Source organism: Callorhinchus milii, unplaced genomic scaffold (assembly GCF_018977255.1).
Source record: "Callorhinchus milii isolate IMCB2004 unplaced genomic scaffold, IMCB_Cmil_1.0 Scaffold1, whole genome shotgun sequence".
Lineage (NCBI taxonomy): Eukaryota > Metazoa > Chordata > Chondrichthyes > Chimaeriformes > Callorhinchidae > Callorhinchus > Callorhinchus milii.
Window position 1 is genome coordinate 75,546,577 of NW_024704742.1, and position 24,090 is coordinate 75,570,666.

Consider the following 24,090-nt stretch of genomic DNA (forward strand, 5'->3'; position numbering starts at 1 on the left):
GATAACCTTGGTTGGTCTCCCAGTCAAGATCAGCCAACTCAGCACAGATTGAAATTTGAGCTCTGTAAGGTTTGAAAAGAACACTTAGTGATCTTTTCAGCACTGTGAGCACTTTCTGGAATCCAGTTGGTAATATTTCTTGAAGCTTGAGGCTGTCTGAAATTAATTGTGCCGTTTTTTTTGATCAGTTGCAAATTTGTTTGTACCTAACTATGCTTTACTGAGCTCCCTTGATGACACAGTGAGTTTACCCAGTGAGTGTTTTGTACTCTTTCTCCAGTCTGTGCTGAGGGAGCTGGTCTCAGCCAGGGCTAGAGTGATCAGCTCCCACGTGTTTTAGAGGGACCAAAATCAGCCAGGGTTCCTTAGAGATATCAAAATCAGCCGTTATTAGGTACTCTTACGTTTTGAACTTCTGCTGAAAGTTTGGTGAGGAACCAACAAACTACCCAGTGGAAGGAAAAGGAGAGTCACGTGCGTTCAAGAATGGAGAGTGGAAAAAGCTTTCCTGGAGGTCTACAGTGTGCACAACATACTGTATGTTGCAGTAACATTAACAATACTGCTTTTGAAGTTTTGTGTGTCTTACAATATCGTAACTTCAGCTCTTTTACAATTTTTGAAATCACTTTTGGTCTGTATTTTCAAAACCATTTAAACTAAATCTGCTTTGTTTCAGGTATATGGTCCACAGATTGCTGTTAGCGGCGCTTGGACGAAGAGAACTGGATGACAGGGATCATTATGGTAACAAAAGATTGGATCTGGCTGGACCACTGCTTGCTTTTCTGTTTAGAGGGTAAGAAAATATTGTTCATTATTCATCAGAACGTTAGAATATCCCATTGGAGTAAACCCTGGTTGTCAGAATGTGCGAGTGTGTGTGTACATGTGAGAGATGAGATTGGGGATATTTCAAATTTAGTATATTCATGGTTTAGTACCACTAAGTGGTTTGGTACTGTGCCTCTGAACCCATTGTACTGCTATCCAAGCAGCAATTGGAAAGTTTAAATGAAAAAAGCAACTCCATAAATTTAAACAGTTGTCTTCATTCTTTGAATGGGAGCCTCTTGCACATACCGCACCTTTCCAGCAGGTTGTGCTCTAACTCTTTTGGAATTAAGCTGGTATTGATCCCTGCAATTCATACTTTGGTGACTTGCATCTTCCTAGAAGCTGACTACTGGTTCGTTGAGCGGATTTAAATTTACAAATAGTTTCTTGCAGGTAAATGCAAGTTGCTTTGCAATGAAAGTACTTTTTAAAATTTATGTAACATTACTTTCATTTTCTCAGATTTATTTTGAAAACAACAAAATTTGGAAGTAGCCTTGTACAAATTGTCATTTGTTTTGAACTCGCATTTATAAATGTTTTGACTTATCAATTTACTTCCATAGAATGTTTAAGAATCTGCTGAAGGAAGTACGGATCTACTCCCAAAAGTTCATAGATCGAGGGAAAGACTTTAACTTGGAATTAGCAATTAAAACACGGATCATTTCTGATGGACTTAAATATTCATTAGCTACAGGAAACTGGGGTGATCAAAAAAAGGCTCATCAAGCCAGAGCTGGTGTATCCCAGGTGAGTTCATCTAAATACAATACTTGGATGCAGTTCCTTTTTTTGTGCCCAATTATTTTCTAATTAAATTGCCATTGATTTCTGCTCCCTGTCTCCAACTTACTCCTGCTGAGCTACAGTTCCACAGGCACCGCTTTCCCTCTGGTATCTTGCCCAAGTAGTCATTCATATGTGAGCCCTGCGGTAAGTATCAGCAGGCAACTTGACTGCAGAGGGAGTCACAGCCGAGCATCTTTCCACTCAATTGGCACACGGGCATTAGAAGTAGAGGGTGCTGAAGAGGGATCGAGACCACTAATCCTGACTGGTTTATCCTCCCAGACCCGGGGAGGCCAAAGCCAATTTAGCCTCGCCGTGCAAGAGACCAGCAAGCTCAGCATAGACAAGGATTCAAACCAGCAAACTCCTGTTCCATAAACTTCAGCTTGACTATACAACAACAACTTGCGCTTGTATAGTAATCTCCATGCAGGGTAGTGTCTCAGAGCACTTAACAATGGTGGAGCCTGACTCCGAGCTGGGGTGGGTGGGGGTTAGATGGCTGTAAACACAGTTGAAGAGGAAGGTTTTCAGGCGGGACTTGAAAAAGAAGAGAGAGGGTTCAAGGCGGAGGGATTGAGGGAGAGTGTTCCAGAGTTTCGGGATGTAGTGGCTGAAGGCGTGACCTACGATGGTGGGATGGAGCTTGCGATGGCCGAGCAGGAGGCCAGTGCCGGTCGAGCGGAGACGCCGGGTGGTGGATTGGGAAGTGCGGAGGTCGGAGAGATAGGGAAGTACCAGCGAATGAAGGGATTTGAACACGAGTGTGAGGATCTTAAAGTCGATCTGTTCAGTGATGGGGAGCCAGTGGAGCCTGGTCAGAACTGGTGAGATGTGGGTACGGAGTTTGGTCCGGGTCAGTATGCAGGCGGCAGAGTTCTGGATGAGCTGGATCTTTTGAATAGTGGAGCTGGGGAGACCGTCGAGGATTGTGTTTGAGTAGTCCAGGCAGGTGGCAACCACATACCCGAGGGTTTCGGCTGCATTTGGTGTAAGGTACGGTCAGAGGCGGGCAATGTGGCAGAGGTGGAATAAGGTGATCCTGATCAGGGACCGGATGTGGGGGAGGAAGGACAAACCGAAAATCTAGATTGCAGACTGGTTCGGTGAGTGTGAGGGAGACCCCAGGGAAGTTGAAGAGTTCAGATCCGCAGGATTGAAGACTGCAGTATCCACTACACCATCTGGGCTACCAATGAAATTCTATTTACAAGGGGCCCCGACCCCCCCCCCCCCCCCCTGGGTAGAGGCTTACCTCATTTATAGTGTGGATCTTCTGTGGACCTGTGCTAATCGGATATATAGGTACTTTACCCAGCTTTTGGCACTGAATAATAGGCTTTTCATGCTTTTTTTAAAAAAAAGTCAGATTTTCAGGATATCAGGTCACTGCTAATGTCTTTCTGCATGTTACTCACCGTACCTGAATGTAATGATGAAGTTCTACCGTATTTTGCTGCTAGTTGGTTCTATGTTCCTGCAGCTAAAGTTAGCTATTATTTTAGATTCTGAAAGAAAGATCATCTAAAACCAAAATGACAAATGATTCTTACATTCTCTTGTTTTCAATTTAGGTGTTGAATCGATTGACCTTTGCTTCAACCCTTTCTCATCTTCGTCGACTTAACTCTCCTATTGGAAGAGATGGCAAACTAGCGAAACCCCGACAGTTGCACAATACCTTGTGGGGTATGATTTGCCCTGCTGAGACCCCAGAGGTAAGAACCAATTCTCTGCTGTACTATGCCTTCAGATGCAATTAATGTAGAACTGTGATTCTTTTAAGACGACTGAGATATGAGCATGATCCTAGATATGGGCATTATTATTGTAAATTTAAAGTAGGTTATTTAACAAGCCTTTTGAATGCCAGGACAAAATTAATGAGCTTCATGAGTGACCAGAAAATGAGTAATCTTCTCAGAGCTATGAATGTAAGAAATAAACCTCATGGTTTAGCAATAGACACGTAGTTCTGGGAAATTGTTTAGTCAGTCACTGATTGTTGTTGCAGTTGTTTGGCAAACAAAGAAGTGCCCTTGGTTCTATTACCCAGTGGTTTTCACTGTGGATTAATCACTGATGGTTATGTGGTCTTTACTTCAGATCCTGCATATCTTTCTTTTCATTGATTGGTTTCAACAGAGAGCTCAGGAAACATTCCTTCCTTAATTGGGCCATTAAATGAATATAATCCTTGTTTTTGATATAGTGCCTTATCACTTCAACAAGGTGTCTCAGGATTTTACTGTGAAGTATAGTGTTTTTGTAGGTGAATGCCACGAATACCAGGGATCATTGGCTATGGGATTTTTAACATCCACCTTAAAAAGGCAGATGGGTCCTCAGTCTGACATCTCATATAACACTCTTGGAGGCAAGAATGCTACCAACTGAGGCAGGTTGATACCCAGTCACATTTCAGGAGGTGATGGGTCTGTCTCTTTTGGGGAAAAAAATCAACATGTACTTTTAAAAATCACTGCTTTTTACCATATAAAAAGTATCTTCATAAAAAATAGACATGGAGCATACTGGAAAAAAAATCTGTGACAGGATCTACAGGATGTGCTGTTTGGGTCACTTGAATTTCTTTCCTTGTTCCTCTGCTCCCAAGTTGGTTATATTCTGTGTGTTTGGTGCACTAAAGAGACACATCAGAACTGAAAGCTAAGGTTCTCGCCCACAAAAATACACAGTTAATTCACTTCACAGTATATTCTGTTTCTGAAATGTTATGGAAATTAATATTTTGGTGCAGGAATGATTTATGAGTTGAATACTACAAGAATTCACTTTACAGTGTATTCTGTGAAGTACTTTGAGATGTCTCGAAGACGGATTAAGGGCTATATCAAATGCAAGGAATATTATTATTATGGAATGAACCTTTGAAGAATGAAAAATCGTAGACAACTGACCAGATAATCGAGAAGCGTCTTGCTCACTAAGAATCAGAACCCAGGTGTCAGTCTGGCTAAGTTGGTACCAACTCATAAATCATTCCTGCATCAAAATATTAATTTCCCAAGTCATGGTTCAAGGCTCACTTTGAGACTTTGAGTCCATAGTCTACAGTGACCCTGTCAATACAGTGCTGGGCCAGTCCTGTATTGAGGCTACAATCTGCATGTTCAGATGGATGTTAAAGACTCCATTGGCACTGTTTAAAAAGAGAAGGGAGTGTCTCCTGGTATCCTCACCTACAAACCCCCAGATCAAATAGCTCATTTACCTCATGGCCGTTTGTGGGACATTCTGTGTGCAAATTGGCTACACTTTACAGTAAATCCTATTTTGTTAGCAGTTTTGTGGTTACTGATGTGTCTTACTTCAATACATGACAAACAATTATAACTTTAAAAGGCTATTTTTTAAAATTTTCACAGGGTCATGCTGTAGGACTAGTGAAGAATCTGGCATTGATGGCCTATATTTCTGTAGGATCTCAGCCCTCACCCATCTTGGAATTCTTGGAAGAGTGGAGTATGGAAAATCTTGAAGAAATCTCTCCTGCTGCTATTGCTGAGTGAGTGGAATTGTGTAAAGAGGATAAAATGGCCCTGCAAATTTTGTCTACAAATACGTAATCCTTGTAAACTCCTGTAAAACGCTATGAATCATCCCTCTGATTTGGCATTATATTCCATCTTGTTTTCCTTGTTTATTGCTGCCTCATACAGTTTTGACATTTCTGTGCACAAATTGACTGCCCTGTTCACCTGCAAATACAGTCATTGCACTTGACAATAAATTTGGGAGGCACTTGAGATGTCCTCCTGACATCAAAGGTACTTTATCAAATGAAAAGATTACATTTTTGTTAGTTCACCTAAAATTGTAAAAGTTTATGTAATTATCACAGACACGTTGTTTTGAAAAGTGTACACAGCTGAGGACAGGCCTCAGTATGTTTGTTGAAATTTGTGTTTTGATGATTCTTATCATCTAAGATGGGTGATTGGATTGGAGACCAGGCATGAACAGAGTGTACACCATGTTTTAGGTAACAGCATTAGAGAGTGCCTTATTCGAGAGCAAATCTGATTAAACTTTATGTTATGATCCTGCAGTTATTCAGACGTGGTATCCAAGAATCCATAAAAGGGACCGCCCTATATTTTAAAAGAGCTGTTTTAACTGCTGTGAAGTTGGTGGATGTAAATTGGGCTGTGTGAGACTTTGCTTTGATGTTCGCGTTTTCTTTTCAGTGCTACAAAGATTTTTGTCAATGGTTGTTGGGTGGGAATTCATAAAGATCCAGACCAGCTGATGAACACACTGAGAAAGCTTAGGCGTCAGATGGACATCATTGTATCAGAGGTACAGTAATCCTTTGAATATATTTCAATTCATTGTGACTTCTTAACTGATGAACATGTATATCGTACTTCAAATGAAACTTGAGGCATTATCTTACTTGAAGGACTTTTTGCTCAAGAAACAAAAACAGTGATTTCCTTGTGACTTGTGCTGTGCTGCAGAGCTTGGTGCTGGAGTGCAACAACAACAAGATTCCATTTATAAAGCGCCTTTCACGTCAGGAGGACGTCCCAAGGCGCTGCACAGTTGGGTCATGACCCGAGCAGGGGGAAATGGTCAGGGTGAGGGGAGGGAGGGAGCGAGAAGGGGGAAGAGAGTCGAGAGGGGAGATGAACTATTTTTTCTTTAGCTCAATATTCCATGTCTGGTCCCTTACAGAATTCGCACCAGATTTCAATTGATAGATTCACTTGCCCCAGGGTATGCATTCTGGAAATTAAAGTTCTTCAGCAAAATGTAATCTCAGCCCCACATTATTTAAACCTCTTTGCACCACATACTCCATCTGCTCTTGTTGGTCAATGTTTTGGATGTATTTTGAGAAGCAGGTGAGCTTTGTGGTGCTTCATGTACTTGGTTTACAGTCTCTCTGTCAAGCTCTCTGCCTGGAAGCAAAACAAAGTGGCCTTAATGAAGTCGTGGATGCAAAATATCACATTGTCCATACGGGGGTTAGATGCAGGCCTACTCTTAAGGTCACTCCTGGTGCTCTGACGATGCTGGAGGAAAAACTTTGTTGAAGTAAATTATAAACTTTTCTTTACTCTAGGTGTCCATGGTAAGAGACATCCGAGAGCGTGAAATTCGAATCTATACGGATGCTGGCCGAATTTGTCGTCCGCTTTTGATTGTTGAAAAGCAGAAACTGTTGCTAAAGAAAAGACACATTGACCAATTGAAAGAACGAGAATATAACAACTATAGGTAAGTTACAGAAGTCTGAGACAACTTCTGTGTATATAAATATAAACACAGAAGTCGCTAGGAACACGCAGCAGGTAAGGCAGCATCCATTGAGAGAGGAAAATGAGTTATGAGTTAACGTTTACGTTTCAAGTCTATGACCTTTTGTCAGAAATGTTAACTAATTTTCCTCTCTCCATGGATGCTGCCTGACCTGCTGGTGTTCTCTCTGTGTTTATTCTAGATTTCCAGCATCTGCAGTACTTTGCCTTTTGTCTATGTATACAAAGCTACCTACAGGTGTTCTGTGTTGTTTTGTGATAGAAAAAATTACTCTAAAATGACCATCTCACACTGTTAGGAAAGTGTAGGATGATAGGTGCCTTTTCACTGCTGTGTAATTCCAGATCTTGTGACATTGGAACTTTAAACCTTTGATAAACAGCAACTTGCATGAATATAGCGTTGTTCACGTGGGCAGCGTCTCAACACTTTTAGCAGAGGTACATAAAATTGTATCTTCCTGAGCTGGCTACATTTGTAACTTTTCATCTCATGTTAATTTAGTTTTTAAGTGAGAACAAGACTATTGTTTAAAAAGTCTATTGCTTTGAACCAATTGAAAATAACAGAATACAAAGACCTTTTTTTTTTTACCTTGCCCTCCCGAGCCTCAGGGCTCTGATGAGAAAACCTGTCTCCTGTAAATTTAATCCTTGCATTTTTGATATAGCGCTTTTCATGTCTTCTTGATGTCTGAAAGCGCATCACAGAATAGACTGTAAAGTGAATTGACTGTACATTTGTGGGCGAAATGCAGCAGCCAAATGCGCACAGTAGTGTCCCACAAACAGTCGTGGATTGAAATGACCAATTTATTATTATTTTTTTGAGGGATTATTATTAGGCTCTGTGTGGAGTAAGGAAACTTGCCCAAGGTTTCGCCCTCTGCCTGGAATTGAACCCAGGTGTCTCACTTGCAAAGTGAGTGCTCTAACCACTGAGCTACAGGACTCCACTACTGACCTTTTCCTTCTGCTGGGGTTTTTGCATGTCCAATATTGTATTATTTCAAAATAAATGCTTTGAAGCACTTTGAGATGTTTTGTTGATGTGAAAGGCATATAAATATAAATTGTATTCTAACACGTCTTCTGAAAATAACTTCCTAACACGATCATTAGGATTGTTAATGCTTCTTATGATGCATTATGACTATGACGTTGATTAATTTGTTTCCAAGTCAATTACAGTGAAGAACAAAGGAAAAATGTGTTGATCATTTCTAAAACAGTTAGAACATTGTAATACTGTAATACTTTAGCTATCCATATTTAAAAAATGTGTACTTGTATTTACTTATTTTGGGTGACCAAAAAGTCATTATACCATTACAATGTCAAATAAGTCTTAAAGAAATTATGTGTTTTTTTAGATAATAGGGTAGATATTACAACTTTTTGGTCACCCTTACACTGATGAGATTAGTTAATGCTTACTGTATTTGTTTCCATTTAGTTGGCAGGATCTTGTAGCTAGTGGTGTGGTGGAGTACATTGATACATTGGAAGAGGAGACTGTGATGCTCGCCATGACACCTGATGACCTGCAAGAAAAGGGAGTTGCTTATTGTTCCACATATTCCCATTGTGAGATTCACCCTTCTATGATTCTTGGTGTTTGTGCATCAATTATTCCATTCCCTGACCACAATCAGGTAAGTAAAAGCGGTTTGATATAAAATGATGGAGGGTAATGTTCACATAAGTGTTGGCAGGACCACTTGACAGTAGAGGGCGTCACAGCTGAGTCTGACCTCACCTGGCTACCACACACACATTCGCAATAAAGCATTCTAAAGAGGGATGAGAAGCAAGACACCTGGTGATTATTAATGCCCCCCCTACCCACCCTGGGAAGGCAGGGGTAATTTCAACCTCCCAAGCAGCTTGGCTGAGACCAGCAAACTCAGAACAACCTGGGATTCAAAGACAGCAAATTCCTGATTATATAAACTGCCACTCTACTGCTGCATCGTCGTGCCTGTCTTTAGACGTGTTCTGAATTGGTTTTCACCGTCTGTCTGGCAATTCAGATCCTGGTATAGACTCATTGTTACGTTAATAGAACTTTCAAATACTTAAAGTAGGCAATTGGAGAAAAATTCGCCCACACGTGGACAGGATTTACATTCTAGCAGAATAGGATGTCTGACAAAAGACTCTGATTTTGTAGTTCTTCAGTACTAACATGAGCTCAGATCCTGGATAAGTACTATTTGCATGTCTGTAACAGGTCTTGTAATTTTGGGTTTGGTGTTGGCTAGATTTATAAGCGAGAAGAAAGTAGCTTCAATTTCTTGGTAGGAAATTATGCTAAAAATGTTTTTTCTGTACCGTTTGAATTTTCACTTGTAAGGTGCACGGATTAACTTGCAAGATTTTTGGACTTGGTATTAATAGATCATTCTTGTTAAGATAAAATTGTAAACGTCTTTAATGGCACTGACTGTTTCTTTTCCTGTGTTCTAGTCTCCTAGAAACACATACCAGTCTGCTATGGGTAAACAAGCCATGGGAGTTTATATTACAAACTTTCATGTTCGTATGGATACCCTAGCACATGTGTTGTACTACCCACAAAAGCCTCTTGTTACCACACGCTCAATGGAATACCTGCGATTCAGAGAGTTGCCAGCAGGTGAGTGAATGAGTAATAAAAGAAGCAAGTTATACATGTCAGATTTACAGAGGCCCAGTTCATTTCCTATGTACACATTTAATTGTAATTGTAAACATTTAATCCTGCCAGTAATGGAGTACATTCATAATTTACCTCCAGTTTTGTTGAGTGCAGTTACCACAAGCCAATGAGGCATTTCCAGTTACCAATGGGATTCAACATTTTATGAATCCTTTGCAAATGCAGGGTGAAATTCCTGTAGTTTAGGTTCCTTTGTACACTGACATTTGGTATTTTGTTCATCACCACATGCTGTCATGTGCATCAGCTACAATTGTGCAGAACTGTATGGCACATAGAGCTGCTGGAAGGCTAAGGGTTAAAAACAGCACTTTACATTTGTAATAATCCTACAGATTGGTTAATAAATATGATATAAACCATTATGATTCAAGTAAAATGCTGTTTTAGTTTCCCTGCTCAAAGATTTATTATTTTAAATAGTTAAATATGATAGCATTCTGAAAAGTGTTTTTTTAATATAGCTTTGTTTTATTGAGAGAAATTTGATATTGCACCTAGAGAAAATTCCAACTCAGCCGTGCTGTGTAAGTAGTCCTCACTTTTGCAAGTGCAGAAACACTTGACTGAATGAGACCTTTCAGTTTAAAGCCAACTACTTCAGCCAAATTCTATCCAACAAACAAATTGAAACTGCTTTGAGTGATGGTTCGAGTTGAGTGACCATTGAGCAGAGACAATTGTAGATTTTGACACTTTCATCCATTCTAGTGCTTGAAAATCTCAGAGCTAAGTGCTCAGATGCTACTCCTGTGTAGGGCGCTATATAAATGCAAATTGTTGTAAAAGAGATATTTATTCATCAGATTTCTTACTGAGTTTCTTTTTGAAGGTATAAACTCCATAGTAGCAATTGCTTCATATACTGGTTACAATCAAGAGGATTCTGTCATTATGAACCGTTCTGCAGTGGATAGAGGCTATTTCAGGTATGAACAGGTGTTTCAGAAATTGTCCAAAGGTATTGTGTATTAACAGTGCTTTGTTGTACAGTAATTTTATTTCCTGGTTGACACGTCTGTGTGTATTAGGTCTGTGTTCTACCGTTCATACAAAGAGCAAGAATCCAAGAAGGGATATGACCAGGAAGAAGTTTTTGAGAGACCATCACGGGAAACGTGCCAGGGTCAGTAAGAAATTCAGTTTTAATGTTTCCATCTAAAACAAGACATTCAGCAGTTACACAGCATGCTTTAATGTTTGATTATGCTGAAGAGTAATTTTAAAAAACAAGCTTCCCAACTTAAATCTTTTTCAACTGTACTATTTCATTTCTAACAACAGTGTTGTTTTGTTATAACAGCAGAAATTTAATTATTTGGTTCCGTTCTTCCATGGTTAAAATTGTACTACAGTCGTTTGTTTTTCCAAACATTTTTGGTTGTTCTTTGCTGCGATTGCAGTGAATTTAAATACTGTGAGATCTGCAATTAATACTAGTTTGTCCTTGTAATCTGGTTGCTGGCACCTAAATTCAAGGCTAGTATACACTGACAATAGGTAATTTGCAGTAACTAATTCTCATGGCTAGTGCTTTCCCATTTGTTCATAATATGTGTGTCTGGAGCTATGTGTGGGCTGAATAATATCTCCAAACGACTTCTCAGAAACCTTTTAAAATATTACAAGGTAACCTTGGGATAGCATTGTGCAGTACTTACCATACCAAAGAAATCTTGTCTTCACAAAATGATAGAGGTTCTAATGAAGGCCCATTTGATCTCCTTCCAGAATACCAAGTGATAACTTTAGGCTTCCTGTGCAATAAATATACAATACAAATTCAATTTGTATAGCGGCTTTTATGTCAGGTTGTCCCAAGGGATTTGGAACCGAGCAGTGGTAGCATGGGTTGGGATCAGAGGGTAGGAGAGTGGCTGAAGGCATGGTCGATGAAGATGGTCTTGAGACGTGCCTTGAAGGAGGCAAGGGAGGGAGCAGGGCAAAGGGAATGAGGGATGGAGTTCCAAAGGGTGTGGGCAGAGAGGCTGAAGGCCCAACCACCGATAGCAGGCTGAGCTGGGCGGGGGATGTATAGCAGGTGCAAAGGCAACTCTGTGTCCCAATGCTAGAAATGGTCACATGTATGAATAAGAAGATGGTCAACCAGGCAGAGCAGGAGGCCAGGAGATAAGTCTTGTGGAGTTCTGTAGCTCAGTAATTAGAGCACTTGCCTCGCAAGCAAGAGATCTTGGTTCAAATCCGGCAGGGAGAAACCTTGGGCAAGTTTCCTTACTCCACACGCCAGATAATAATCGCTCAAGAAAAAAAAAAAAAAATTGGTCACTTCAATCCATGACTGTTTGTGGGACACTGCTGTGTGCAATTGGCTGCTGCATTTCGCCCACAAATGCACAGTCAATTCACTTTACAGTATATTCTGTGAAGCGCTTTGAGACGTTTGGAAGATGTGAAAAGCTATATCAAATGTGAAGATTATTAAGTCTGCAGTAAACAGACGATTGTGAAGCAGGACTAGAAGCTCTTTTTATTTTGTTGATCTATTATAACACAGGATCTAATTTCATGGACCTACCTCACTGTGGTACAGTGGGGTTGGACTATATTTGGCAATGTATTTAGTTGAAGGATATGAGAGGTAGAAGTCAATATATTTCCAAGTTTCACATTTCTAATACATGGATGAAATGCCACAAAAGAAATTTAAGACAATATGGGTCCTTTCTTGGCTAGTTGTGTGGAGTCCCCTTAGCCACAGGGAAGCTCCTTAGCAGTCCTTATTAGGAATTACAATAATAATTCATATACTCGGCAAAATATGGTCGTCACCAATCCAAAACAAACTGATTGGGGCAAGAGCTGTGCTACTAAATCAAGGATAGCATTTAAATGTTCACTGAAACTAAAACACCCAAGTATTTTTCACATCTGAAGTCTTTCCTGTCAGACCATACCTTTGGTCACCTTACCCCCACTTTCCACTCGGTGTCAAAACACACCACTGTTAAGCGCTTCAATGCTATCCGTGCGAAATGGTGCTATATAAATGCAAGTTTTTGTTATTGTTCTATTTGAACCACCCCAGCATTGTCATACCTCAAATCTTGAATAAGAACTAATGGAATTTCCACATCTAAAATTGTAGAAGTAGAATGTCACGTTGAGAAACAATTTGAACGTACTATAGAATATCAATCTTACCAACATTTGTACCTACCGTGTTAAAGTTTTCCGTTTTTAAACAGGAAATGTTTAACCAGTTAAGGCCAGCCAAACATGTCTTTTTCTAGCTGATAAAATGTGGATGTTGGTGAATATTCTTGTTGAAATCTCCTCTTGTTTAATTATTTATAGGAATGAGACATGCTATATATGAAAAGCTTGATGAAGATGGTTTAATAGCACCGGGTGTACGTGTGTCAGGAGACGATGTAATCATTGGTAAAACAGTGACACTCCCAGAAAGTGATGATGACCTGGAGAGCATAAACAGACGCTACACCAAGCGAGACTGCAGCACATTTCTGAGAACCAGTGAGACTGGCATTGTGGATCAGGTCATGGTGACACTAAACCAAGAGGGATACAAGTTTTGCAAAATTAGGGTAAGGAGTCCTGTAAAATATTGGTTAGTGCACTCGCTTCGCAAGCGAAAAGACCCAGGTTCGATTCCCGGGCATGGCGAAACCTTAGGCAAGTTTCCTTACTCCACATGCCTCTGTTTACCGAGCAGTAAGTAGGAACCCGGTTGTTACTGGGGATTATTAACCCCAGTATATCGCTTTCTGGGGGTAAAAATCCCTACATAAACAAAAAATAATTTTGGTCACTAAATTCACAACTGTTTGTGGGACACTCCTGTGCACAATTGGCTGCTGCATCTTGCCCACAAAATATACAGTCAATTCACTTTACAGTATATTCTGTGAAGTGCTTTGAGACGTCTCAACGACATGATAAGGCACTATATCAAATACAAGGATTATTATTAAGGAGCACAGCTACTTTATACTCTGGCTTGGTCTTACTATTTAAACATCCCAATGACTTTGTGTACAGTGTATATCATATAAGATATAGAGTGAATTACATTTTTTCTTCTTGCATAGGTTCGCTCTGTCCGAATTCCCCAGATCGGGGATAAATTTGCCAGTCGACATGGGCAGAAGGGTACATGTGGTATTCAGTACAGACAAGAGGTAAGAATCAAATCTAATGGAGAATTAGTTTGAAAAGCTGGATTAACAGTCCAGAAAATCATTGAGCATTTTCTGTTTTAGTTTGAAACTCGATCTTTTTTGCCACTTCTTTGACTTGTCCTCCCTGTTTGTGGTTAATGTATTTCGGATTACTCCTTAAATATATGGTAAACGCCCAATAACTCGACCCTGCCTTAACTAGTCACTCCCACTTAATGCTGTCAATATCCTAACTGCTTCCCATGCAAAATGTTAATGAGGGACTCCCCTTTACTCTGCTTCACTTGTCACTCCGCTTAACACTTAGCCAGTCACATTCTAGAAATTTTTGTAATTACACTCAAATATAAAAAACATAAAGATGTTTAGTTTTCACATATAACCTGAAAGTACAGTATCGTTCTTTAACACACTACAGGATATTTCCCAATAAGTACACAGTTTCCAATACAGTAACAGAAAATAAGCACATTTATAGACACACGTGCCTCTACATATACTTAAACGAGTTTTAACAAATATACTGACAGTTGCAGAGACCTAGACCACTGTGTCACACTGATAGCTGCTCACTCTGCACTGGTGCAGTGTGGGGTGCTGGTATATATAATACGTACTCACAGCACACCCCCTTGTGGTCCAGGGGGAGCTATGCCTAACTCACCACTCCGGATAACTCGTCGCTGAGTCCTTTTCCCATGGAGTGACGAGTTATCAGGAGTTTACTATATTTGTTGTGGATGGGTTCTTATACTGTACTGCAGATTTCTAAATCACATTGAATTATTCTCAATTTACAACGCATTCAATGGTACATGTTGACCTGCATGTTTTTGCTACTGCCTATCCCCGATTTCTTACTCTGTTTTCCAGGATATGCCATTTACATGTGAAGGTATTACTCCGGATATCATCATCAATCCACATGCCATTCCTTCTCGAATGACAATCGGTCACTTGATTGAATGTCTCCAAGGGAAGGTATGGATGTGAATATTTAAGGGATCGAAAAAGTAAACCCAAAACACTACTTTCAGATACACTGAGATGGTGAGACAAAAGTTCAGGGTAGAGAAAGGAAGTCTAGGACATGCACCAGAACATATTTATTTCTATAGAGGGTGATTAATGTGTGGAATGGGTTATTGTGAATATTAGATGCTAGGACACTGGACACATTTTGAAAGAAACGGCTTGATGGTGTAATGGGAAGACTGAAGGGTGCTATGGGCTGTAGCTCAGTGGTAGAGGACTTGCCTTGCAAGTGAGACACCTGGGTTCATTTCCAGGCACAGGGCGAAACCTTGGGCAAGTTTCGTTACTCCACACGCCTAATAATAATCCCTCCAAAACAAAACAATAATAAATTGATCATTTTCAATCCACGACTGTTTGTGGGACACTGCTGTGCGCAATTGGCTGCCGCGTTTCGCCCACAAATATACGGTCAATTCACTTTACAGTCTATTCTGTGAAGTGCTTTGTGACGTCTAGAAGATGTGAAAAGCGCTATATCAAATGCAAGGATTATTATTATTAATATTATTATGGATAAATGACCTTAGATGGGTTAAAGGGCCTTCTTTATCTAAACCTCTCTTCTGATCTTGTGCACTGCTAACATGACAGTGACTTTATTCTCCCTTAATGTTTTTCTAGGTGTCGGCAAATAAGGGTGAAATTGGCGATGCCACCCCATTCAACGATGCAGTCAATGTACAGAAGATTTCTAATTTATTGTCTGAATACGGATACCATCTGCGGGGCAACGAGGTACTTCTAATCATGTGTATTTAAATTTTTTTTAATACTTATAATAATGCAGAAAAGGCATATAACCTGCTATTCATGTTTTTACTGGCAGCAAATTGAATGAATGAGCTAATGGCCAACCTGGTGATTTGAGCTCACTTTTAGCAAATGAGGATGAACATCTGTAACATGTTTGTGGAATATTTCATGAATCCAATAAGTACAGAAATTCTTCTTTCATCTTGTGCCTTTCCCTGAAGGGAAACTGTTAACACACAGCAAAATTAATAATTCTGTTTGATGATATAGTTACCTATGGCCACGTATAATCCTGGCATCTCCCAGTGCTGTCAGGTAATGCTAAGATTTAAATTATAAAGTACTCTAGAGGGATAATATGATCTGTTACTGCAAGCTGTCTTTTCCTTTGGACATTGCATGTTTTGAACACAAATGAGCGATTCTGGACACAGCAAACAAAGGTAGTGGTTCCCTTGCCGGCTCTTTGATAAGGGAGCTGATGGCCAAAAGATTCTAAATTCATTAGAGAACTAGGAGCCGCTTAGTTTCTTTTGCCTGTCAATGATTCTTCTGATAATGGATTCTATGCCTGATCTTTTCTCTTTCCCACTTCCTTAAAGGCCTCTGGAATTTATTCTGGAGAAGATGGCATTTTTAACATTGCTTGCTCTGTGCAGCAGTAAGAAGTACCACAATTGTGTGTAGTTTATACAAGGAGCTTCTTGAATATTTAAAGATATGCTTTCTTTTCTTCAGGTATTATACAATGGATTTACAGGTCGTAAACTCACATCCCAGATCTTTATTGGTCCCACGTACTACCAGCGTCTCAAGCACATGGTAGATGACAAAATTCATTCTCGTGCTCGAGGACCTGTTCAGATCCTTAACAGGCAGCCTATGGAAGGAAGATCTCGGTAAGATGAAACTTTGATGTTTTTTTCATCTGTTGATGTTTCATGTTCAAATCCCTGACTGCAGTGCCTTGGGACATCTTCCTTATGTGAAAGGAGCTATATAAATGTAATTTGTTGTTGTTGGTTTTTAACTGACTAAAGCTTCATAATCTAGATTCAAGAAAGCATTCAGAATTTTGAATCATCCACTTTATGTGTTGCATGGTACAAATTTCTTTGTCTCAAATGTTTTTCCCCCCTCAATTTTCTCCTGTTTTTGCAAAGTTGACCCACGCCCTCCAAAAAAATGCCCAGGTTTTATTTTGTGGATAAAATTAAATTTTTGTTTTTATTTACAACCCACAATAGAGTACAACACTAACTTGATTTATTTACCTAATTTGCTCCTATTATAACTTGATTGGCTTTCTTTTCAGTGATGGTGGTTTACGTTTTGGTGAGATGGAAAGAGACTGTCAGATTGCTCATGGTGCAGCCCAGTTTTTGAGAGAGAGGTTGTTTGAGGTTTCTGATCCTTACCAAGTGCACGTGTGTAATCTTTGTGGGCTAATGGCTATTGCTAACACCAGGACACATACCTATGAATGCAGAGGATGTCGAAACAAAACTCAGGTACATCTCTTCATATATCTCTTTTGAAGCTTTGCAGGGATTTTAAGAAATTAATCTTTTATTGTAAATCCCACACGTTAGCTGGATGAATTTTTCCACCATATTTTTTTCTACAACTTGTGCATACATCATTTCAAAGAAGTGAATCCTTTAACAACATTCATGATTAATAAATACCAAAAAAGTGTATTTTGGATTGTACATGTGAAATGGGGTATGATTTATCTGGAGTTACACGTCAGATTTTGGAAGGCATTGCTCAGAATTGAGTAGGTGATTTGCTGGTGACTCTTGTGAATGATTAGGTGTAGGATTGCCAACCGGGAAGTTTCGCTGTGTCTAGATTTTTTGTATCTATAAGTTTATTTTGTTATAAGTGAAAGCATGGGCTATTTTCCTATGAAATCAACGTATTGTATTTTCATTTTATTGTTTCTTGTTTACAGATTTCATTAGTTCGGATGCCTTATGCCTGTAAGCTTCTCTTCCAAGAGTTGATGTCGATGAGCATTGCACCACGGATGATGATTTCATGATGCATGAGATCCTGTGTTCAGACCTGTTAACTTTGGGGAAATATTCAGTTACCTAAACTGCAAGAAGATTGTGTGACTGGGTGCTTCAGTTTCTGTGTATCCTGGAGAATGAAGGCATTGTTTGTACATACAAGGTGTGGTCCGTTTTGCCATCTTTAGTCTGACATAACACTTTTGTAACGTTTGTTCTCATTGATGAAGTATGAATCTTTTATACTTATCGGCTGTGTAACTAGATTGTTGTAAAAAGAAAGGAGTTTTGTGTATTACGTTTCATGAGATTTAATAAAGACGAATTCTTGATTTTTTAAATTTCTTTTTCTTATCTTGATAATAAACTTTATAGGTTAACTGCAAGCACAGGCATTTATTGGATTTTAAAATGAAAGGAATAGCGGCATCCAGGATTAACTATATAAATCATTATGAATATACATGCTTGAAAAAGCATTCAAAGGTTTTAAGAAAGTTATACAAGCATAGTCTGCTTTCTATTTCCAGGTTTCCCTGTAAATAGACAAGCAGTTAGTATAGTACTAAATGGTGCTTTAACCATTTGAGCAACGTTGTCTTCTTGTATGTTTTCATGCTTCTTTTTCCTCTGTAAAACAGGAAACCCAAGTTAATGAGAAGAAATGTGCTTGTTTTTTCCCTTTACTATAAAGCAATATGCAACCAAAAAAACTGAAATGTTTTATCCCTCACAATTTGGAGCTTTGGAGACATCCAGGACTTGATGTCTGACAGGCATTCTGTCAGGACAGCAGTGGTCCTCGAGTTGAGAGTGGAGGCGGAAATATAGAATTGGGTGTCATCCGCATACATGTGGAAGTTGACCCCATGTATGCGGATGATATCATCAAGAGGGAGCATGTAGATATTGAAGAGGAGGGGACCCAAGAACAGCCCCGAGGAATGCCGCATGAGACGGTGCGGGGGCTAAAGGAAGACGTTTGTGGAGATGAAGTGGAGATGGTGTGAGAGGTACGATCTGAACCATTCAAGGACAGAACCGTAAAGTTTGAGGTGAGAGGAGGGTTGGTGGATGAGGATAAGAGTGGTCAATGGTATCGAAGGTAGCAGAGAGGTCAAGGAGGACGAGGAAGTAGAGGGAGCCCTGATTGCAGATGGACAGTATGTCACTTTGACCAAAGCTGTTTCTGTTGTGGGCGGCACGGAAACCCGATTGAAGGGGTTTGTGAAGGGAGTGGCTTGAGAGGAAGGAGCGAACCTGGGAAGCAACGATTCATTCTGGTACAAAGGAAAGGGAGGTTGGAGAATTGGGACGGTAGTTTGGGAGCAGGGGTGGATCCAGGGACGTTTTTTTTAAAGATAGGAGTGATTACGGCTGTTTTTAAGGAGGTGGGAACGGTGCCAGTGGACAGGGAAAGGTTTATGATGTCAGTGAGTAGGGGGGTAAAGGAGAGGGGAAGGGATGGAGTCAAGGGAGCAGGTGGTCGGTTTCATGTGGATTATAGTGGTGGTGAGAGAGGAGGGGGAGACAGGTTCGAAGGTGTGGGGGGAGGTGCTAGTCGTTGGAAGGGCAGAAGCAGCTGAGCAGATCCCCTTGACTTTGGATTCAAGGAAGTACAGTATCTTCTTGCAGTTGGTGTTGGAGGAGAGGATGGGGGAGGCGTGAGAAGGTGGGTGGAGGAGCCAGTTGGTGATGGATTAGAGTAGCCTGGAGTTGTCCTTGGCCTCCAAGATTGTCTTGGAGTAGAAAGACAATTTAGCAGAAGCGAGGGTGAAGCAGTAAGTTTTGATTAGGTCCAGCCAGATCTGCTGATGGACCGTTAAGTTAGATTTGAGTCAGGCATGAAACAAATTATTTGAGGGATTGTTGGCCAGGACACTGGGAGAAACTCCCTTCTCTTTTTTAAAAGTGCCATGGGATCTTTAACGTCCACCTAAACAGGCAAATGGGACCTCAGTTTAACATATCTGAAGGACAGCACCTCTGAGTATGTAACATTTTGCCCCTCCTCACAGCTTCCGAGACATCATGAAGCCCCACGTCGAGACTTGAACTCACATCTTTGACTCAAGAGGGAATGCTACCCCAAGCGAGCCAGGCTAACAACTAATCATATTACTTTCTATAAAACCATTATAGAATCATAGAATATTACAGCATTCGGCCCATCGTGCCTGTGCCGGCTCTTTGGAAGAGCTACCCAATCAGTCCCACTTCCTTACTCTTTCCCCATATCCTTGCAATTTTTTTCCTTTTCAAGTACCTTTCTAATTCCCTTTTGAAAGTTGTTGTTGAATCTGTTTCCACCACCCTTTCAGGCAGTGCATTCCAGACCGTAACAACTCTGTGGGGAAAAAAAAGTCTCCTCATCTTCCCTCTGGTTCTTTTGTCAATTGAATCCATGTGCCCTGGTTACTGACACAACTGCCAGTGGAAACAGTTTCTCCCTATCTACTCTATCAAAACCCCCTCATAATTTTGAACACCTCTATTAAATCTCCCCTTAACCTTCTCTGCTCTCAGGAGAACAAACCCAGTTTATCTAGTTTCTCCACATAACTAAAGTCCTGGAATCATCTTATGTACCAGCTTTGTCTAGCCTTTTGAATTTATTGAAGAGCACGGAACCAAATTAGCGCAATGTATTCCATTAGAAATTGGCTATGATTTTGATCTAAGATATTGTCAGGATAATTTAAAAGAAAATGGATTAAATGAAACACAACACAATTCCACTGATGAATGAAAAGCTACTTGATGGATGTGCTATTAATTATCTAGCAGTACGTGCCACACTGCTGGATCCCGTGCTCTCGACACCTATTGTGTACGTGAACCTTACCTGAACTATACAATGGCTTCAGTTTATTAGGGAAGACTCCTTTGAGAAAAGGTTGAATGAAGTGATGGATTTTATTTACTTAATTATCTTCCCACCTCGCCTACAGTGTTCCTGTTACTGAATAGTTCTGGCAATCCCCCAGAACCATGTCTAAACAGCCTTTCTTTGTGTTAGCCTGGATTGTGAGGGTCAGCAGTCTGTAGAGGCAATTGAGAATGAGCCTAATCACACATGCACTCTCCAGTAGAGGTCACTGCGGTGATCAGGAGCAAGATTACAGTGTTCCTTCCCTCCCACCAACCCCCCACTCCCAGCCCAGAGGCACTAAAACTAATCATACCTCTCCAACGGCTACTCCATCAGATTCTCAGTTGGACTTATCCCTCCAAAGCTATTTGCAACGGATGCAACTGCTATTGATGGCATGTAGGAAAACTTCAATAATCTATACAAAGTATGTTTATAATGCAAAATGGCCGATTTGTGGATTACGTCACAACTATTTGTACTTAATAAGCCGTCTCAAAGCGCTTCACAGAATATACCGTAAAACCAATTGATTGTGTATTTTGTGGGCGAAACGTGGCAGACAATTTTTTTAAATGCATTATTACCCCCAGAAAAGTGATCCACCAATCGACTAACAACCCAGTTCCTTCTTATGTCTAGGTGAACAGAGGCGTGTGGAGTAAAGAAACTTGTCCAATGTTTAACCCTGCCCAGGAATCAAACCCAGATCCTCTCACTTGCGAGGCGAGTGCTCTGACCTCTAAGCTACAGGACTCCACAATATTTTCTCTGCAGTGAAGAATTGTGAGATTTGTTTTCTCATACATCTACTTGCTCTTTGTCTTGTCTTCTTCACTCCATTTGTATTTTCACTTTTTCACAACAGCAGCCAAGCTAATTCACTAGCATTATGCATCCCATATTAGCTGAAATATAAATATCTTTCCCCTCCCCTTTCTGAACATTGCTTGGGATGGAAATCTACTGGAATGCAAAATTAATTTGTAACTCCAAGAGTCCTCCAAGCAACCTCTGGGGTCCCCAAGTCTTGGCTTTTGCCAGCCTGTGACTAATACTCTGGAATTAAGTAAATAGGGAGAGGGTGTAGATTCCATTCCAATATGAGGGTAATAATAATAATAATAATCCTTGCATTTGATATAGCGCTTTTCACGTCGGGAGGACGTCCCAAAGCGCTTCACAGAACACATTGTAAAGTGAATTGACTGTATATTTGTGGGCGAACGCGGCAGCCAATTGCGCACAGCAATGTCCCACAAACAGTCGTAGATTGAAAATGACCAATTTATTATTGTTTTTGGTTTTGATTCAATTTCAATTCCAGGCAGGTTTCAATTCCCTGCCTGGAATTGAACTCGGTCTCTCGCTTGCAAAGCGAGTGCTCTAACCACTGAGCTACAGGACTCCAGGTATTTCTATGTATAGATGGCATGCGTGGAACTCTGTTTAATTTGGATACTTTAAGCATGATGATGGCATTCTGCATATTTGGGCACCCAGCTGATAATAATAATCCTTGCATTTGATATAGCATCTTATCACATCTTTGAGACATCTCAAAACGCTTCACAAATATACTGTAAAGTGAATTGACTGTATATTTTGTGGGTGAATCACGGCAGCCAATTGTACACAGCAGTGTCCCACAAACAGTTGTGGATTGAGTGACCAAATTATTATTTTTTTTGAAGGAATTATTATCCCCGGAAAAGTGATCTGCCAATCGACTATCAACTGGGTTCCTACAGACCGCTAGGTAAACAGGCGTGTGGAATAAGGAAACTTGCCAAACATTTCACCCTGCCCGGGAATCAGGTCCTCTTGCTTGCCAGGCGAGTGCTCTAACCACTAAACTACAGGACTCTACACCACTAAGTAATAAACTAAAGGGAGTAGATCTGTGAATTGTATAACGTCTCGACGCTACTTTTCTCTGAATATCCCATAAGATTAGATCTGATGATAAACAATGAAAGTTGTATTTAAGTACATCATTTCACTTACGTTTACTTTTTAATCTTATTTCGGCAGCTGAGTGGACGACATGAATGCTTCCATTAGCTGTAGCCTCCCCTTTGAAGTTTGATGCATGACATTCATACACTCCGGCATCATCTTCAGTTAAAGGAGAAATCTAAATAAAAATGGAAACACAAGGAGCGGTGATCTTTTTCAAACTGATTGAGATTCATATTTAGAGCAAATAAAGTTGTTGAATTTAAAAGGATCCAGGTTAGTGGTTACATGACTGATATGTACATGAGACCTTGCTGAGTCTATATGAATTGATATCATGCTGGCATTGCCTTTACCTATTGAAAGTAGTAAATACCAGTTCAACAACAACAAAACTTTAATTTATATAGTGCCTTTCACGTGGGGTAGCTCCTTGGAGCTCTTAACAGTGGCGGAGTCTGATGCCGAATCAAGGGTTAGGTGACTGTAAGCACCGTTGAAGAAAAAAGTTCACCTACAAATACATAGTCACATCATTTTGCAGTAAATCCAATGAAGCACTCTGAGATGTTTTGAGGATGTGATAAGGAGTTATATCAAATCCAAGGCTTTTATTATTTTGCGGAAGCCGGGGGAGGGGGGATTTGTGGAGAGTAGAGTTTCAGTGCTGTTTGAGGGCACGCTGGCCTTATTAACTTTGTCAGAAACAGTCACTTTGTCAAAGTCAGTGGGATGATGAACCTCCTTTCCCGTGGCTTCACTGCAGTAATAATAAAAATCTCTGCATTTGATTTTATGTCTTAAGCATCAGCAAAACACTTTGTTTAAAAAATAAGGCCAGCTTCGGCCTAATCTCTCATTTCTACTGCATTGTTATCAACTCGGCAAAAATGTAAATTCATCAATAACTATAATACTCCATTGAACGAAAGTTATGGATGAAACCAGAACAGGAAGCATAGCAAATAATAAAAAATGGAGCAGCTGCATTCAGGAAGATTTGAATATTTTAATAATATGCAAGGTGAAACCTTAGGCAAGTTTCCTTACTCTACATTCCTCTGTTTTACCTAGCAGTAAGTAGGAATCTGATTCTTAGTCAATTGGCGGATTGCTTTCCGGGAATGATAATCCCTCAAAAAAAATCCACGACTGTTTGTGGGACCCTAGTTTGCTCAATTGGCTTCCGAGTTTCATCCACAAAATACAATCAATCCATTTTGCAATATATTCTGTGCAGTGCTTTGAGATGTATCAATGATGTGATCAGGCTCTATATTAAATGCATGGATTATTATTATTGTTGGTAACTAAACCTGGAGGTGGCAGATGTGATTCAATGTGAATAAGCATAGGAATAAGGAATCAAAAGATGTGTATTAAACAGACCGTGGATATAATGTGTTCAGGAAAACAACCTAAGGCTAGATGTGAATAAATCTATGAATTTGGGAGCCCAGTGCTTGGTTGCAACAGCAAAATAAAGCACTGGGTGCATTAGCTGAGATTTCAGAGGAAAGAAAACCAGGCTATGCACACTGTAGGTCAGAATCTATTTAGGATGCTGCATGCAGTTTTGATCACCTCAATTTAAAAATGCAACTTATGACTGAGTAAAGAGTACAAGGAAAATGAAGTTTGAAGCTATGACAATCAGAAATGTCGATTCTTT

At 40.1% G+C, this 24,090-nt stretch overlaps 2 protein-coding genes across 2 annotated transcripts in view; one reads left to right on the top strand and one right to left on the bottom strand.

The window, feature by feature from the left end:
* polr2b (RNA polymerase II subunit B) overlaps nucleotides 1-17,928 on the top strand; it is a 31,133-nt gene extending 13,205 nt beyond the window's left edge. Inside the window, exons 9-25 of the mRNA XM_007891944.2 lie at nucleotides 680-799; nucleotides 1,404-1,590; nucleotides 3,204-3,347; nucleotides 5,019-5,158; nucleotides 5,841-5,952; nucleotides 6,722-6,876; nucleotides 8,374-8,572; nucleotides 9,387-9,555; nucleotides 10,451-10,547; nucleotides 10,650-10,744; nucleotides 12,934-13,184; nucleotides 13,689-13,778; nucleotides 14,652-14,759; nucleotides 15,438-15,551; nucleotides 16,308-16,468; nucleotides 16,885-17,080; nucleotides 17,527-17,928. Of these exons, the coding sequence (XP_007890135.1) occupies nucleotides 680-799; nucleotides 1,404-1,590; nucleotides 3,204-3,347; nucleotides 5,019-5,158; nucleotides 5,841-5,952; nucleotides 6,722-6,876; nucleotides 8,374-8,572; nucleotides 9,387-9,555; nucleotides 10,451-10,547; nucleotides 10,650-10,744; nucleotides 12,934-13,184; nucleotides 13,689-13,778; nucleotides 14,652-14,759; nucleotides 15,438-15,551; nucleotides 16,308-16,468; nucleotides 16,885-17,080; nucleotides 17,527-17,616 (2,428 nt within the window). The 3' untranslated portion in view covers nucleotides 17,617-17,928. The remainder of the gene's footprint in view (nucleotides 1-679; nucleotides 800-1,403; nucleotides 1,591-3,203; nucleotides 3,348-5,018; nucleotides 5,159-5,840; nucleotides 5,953-6,721; nucleotides 6,877-8,373; nucleotides 8,573-9,386; nucleotides 9,556-10,450; nucleotides 10,548-10,649; nucleotides 10,745-12,933; nucleotides 13,185-13,688; nucleotides 13,779-14,651; nucleotides 14,760-15,437; nucleotides 15,552-16,307; nucleotides 16,469-16,884; nucleotides 17,081-17,526) is intronic.
* Nucleotides 17,486-24,090, bottom strand: part of igfbp7 (insulin-like growth factor binding protein 7) — a 36,945-nt gene continuing 30,340 nt past the window's right edge. The window contains exons 5-6 of the mRNA XM_042344971.1: nucleotides 22,467-22,596; nucleotides 17,486-18,217 (exon numbers count right to left, since the gene is read on the bottom strand). Coding sequence (XP_042200905.1) covers nucleotides 18,201-18,217; nucleotides 22,467-22,596 — 147 coding nt within the window. The 3' untranslated portion in view covers nucleotides 17,486-18,200. The remainder of the gene's footprint in view (nucleotides 18,218-22,466; nucleotides 22,597-24,090) is intronic.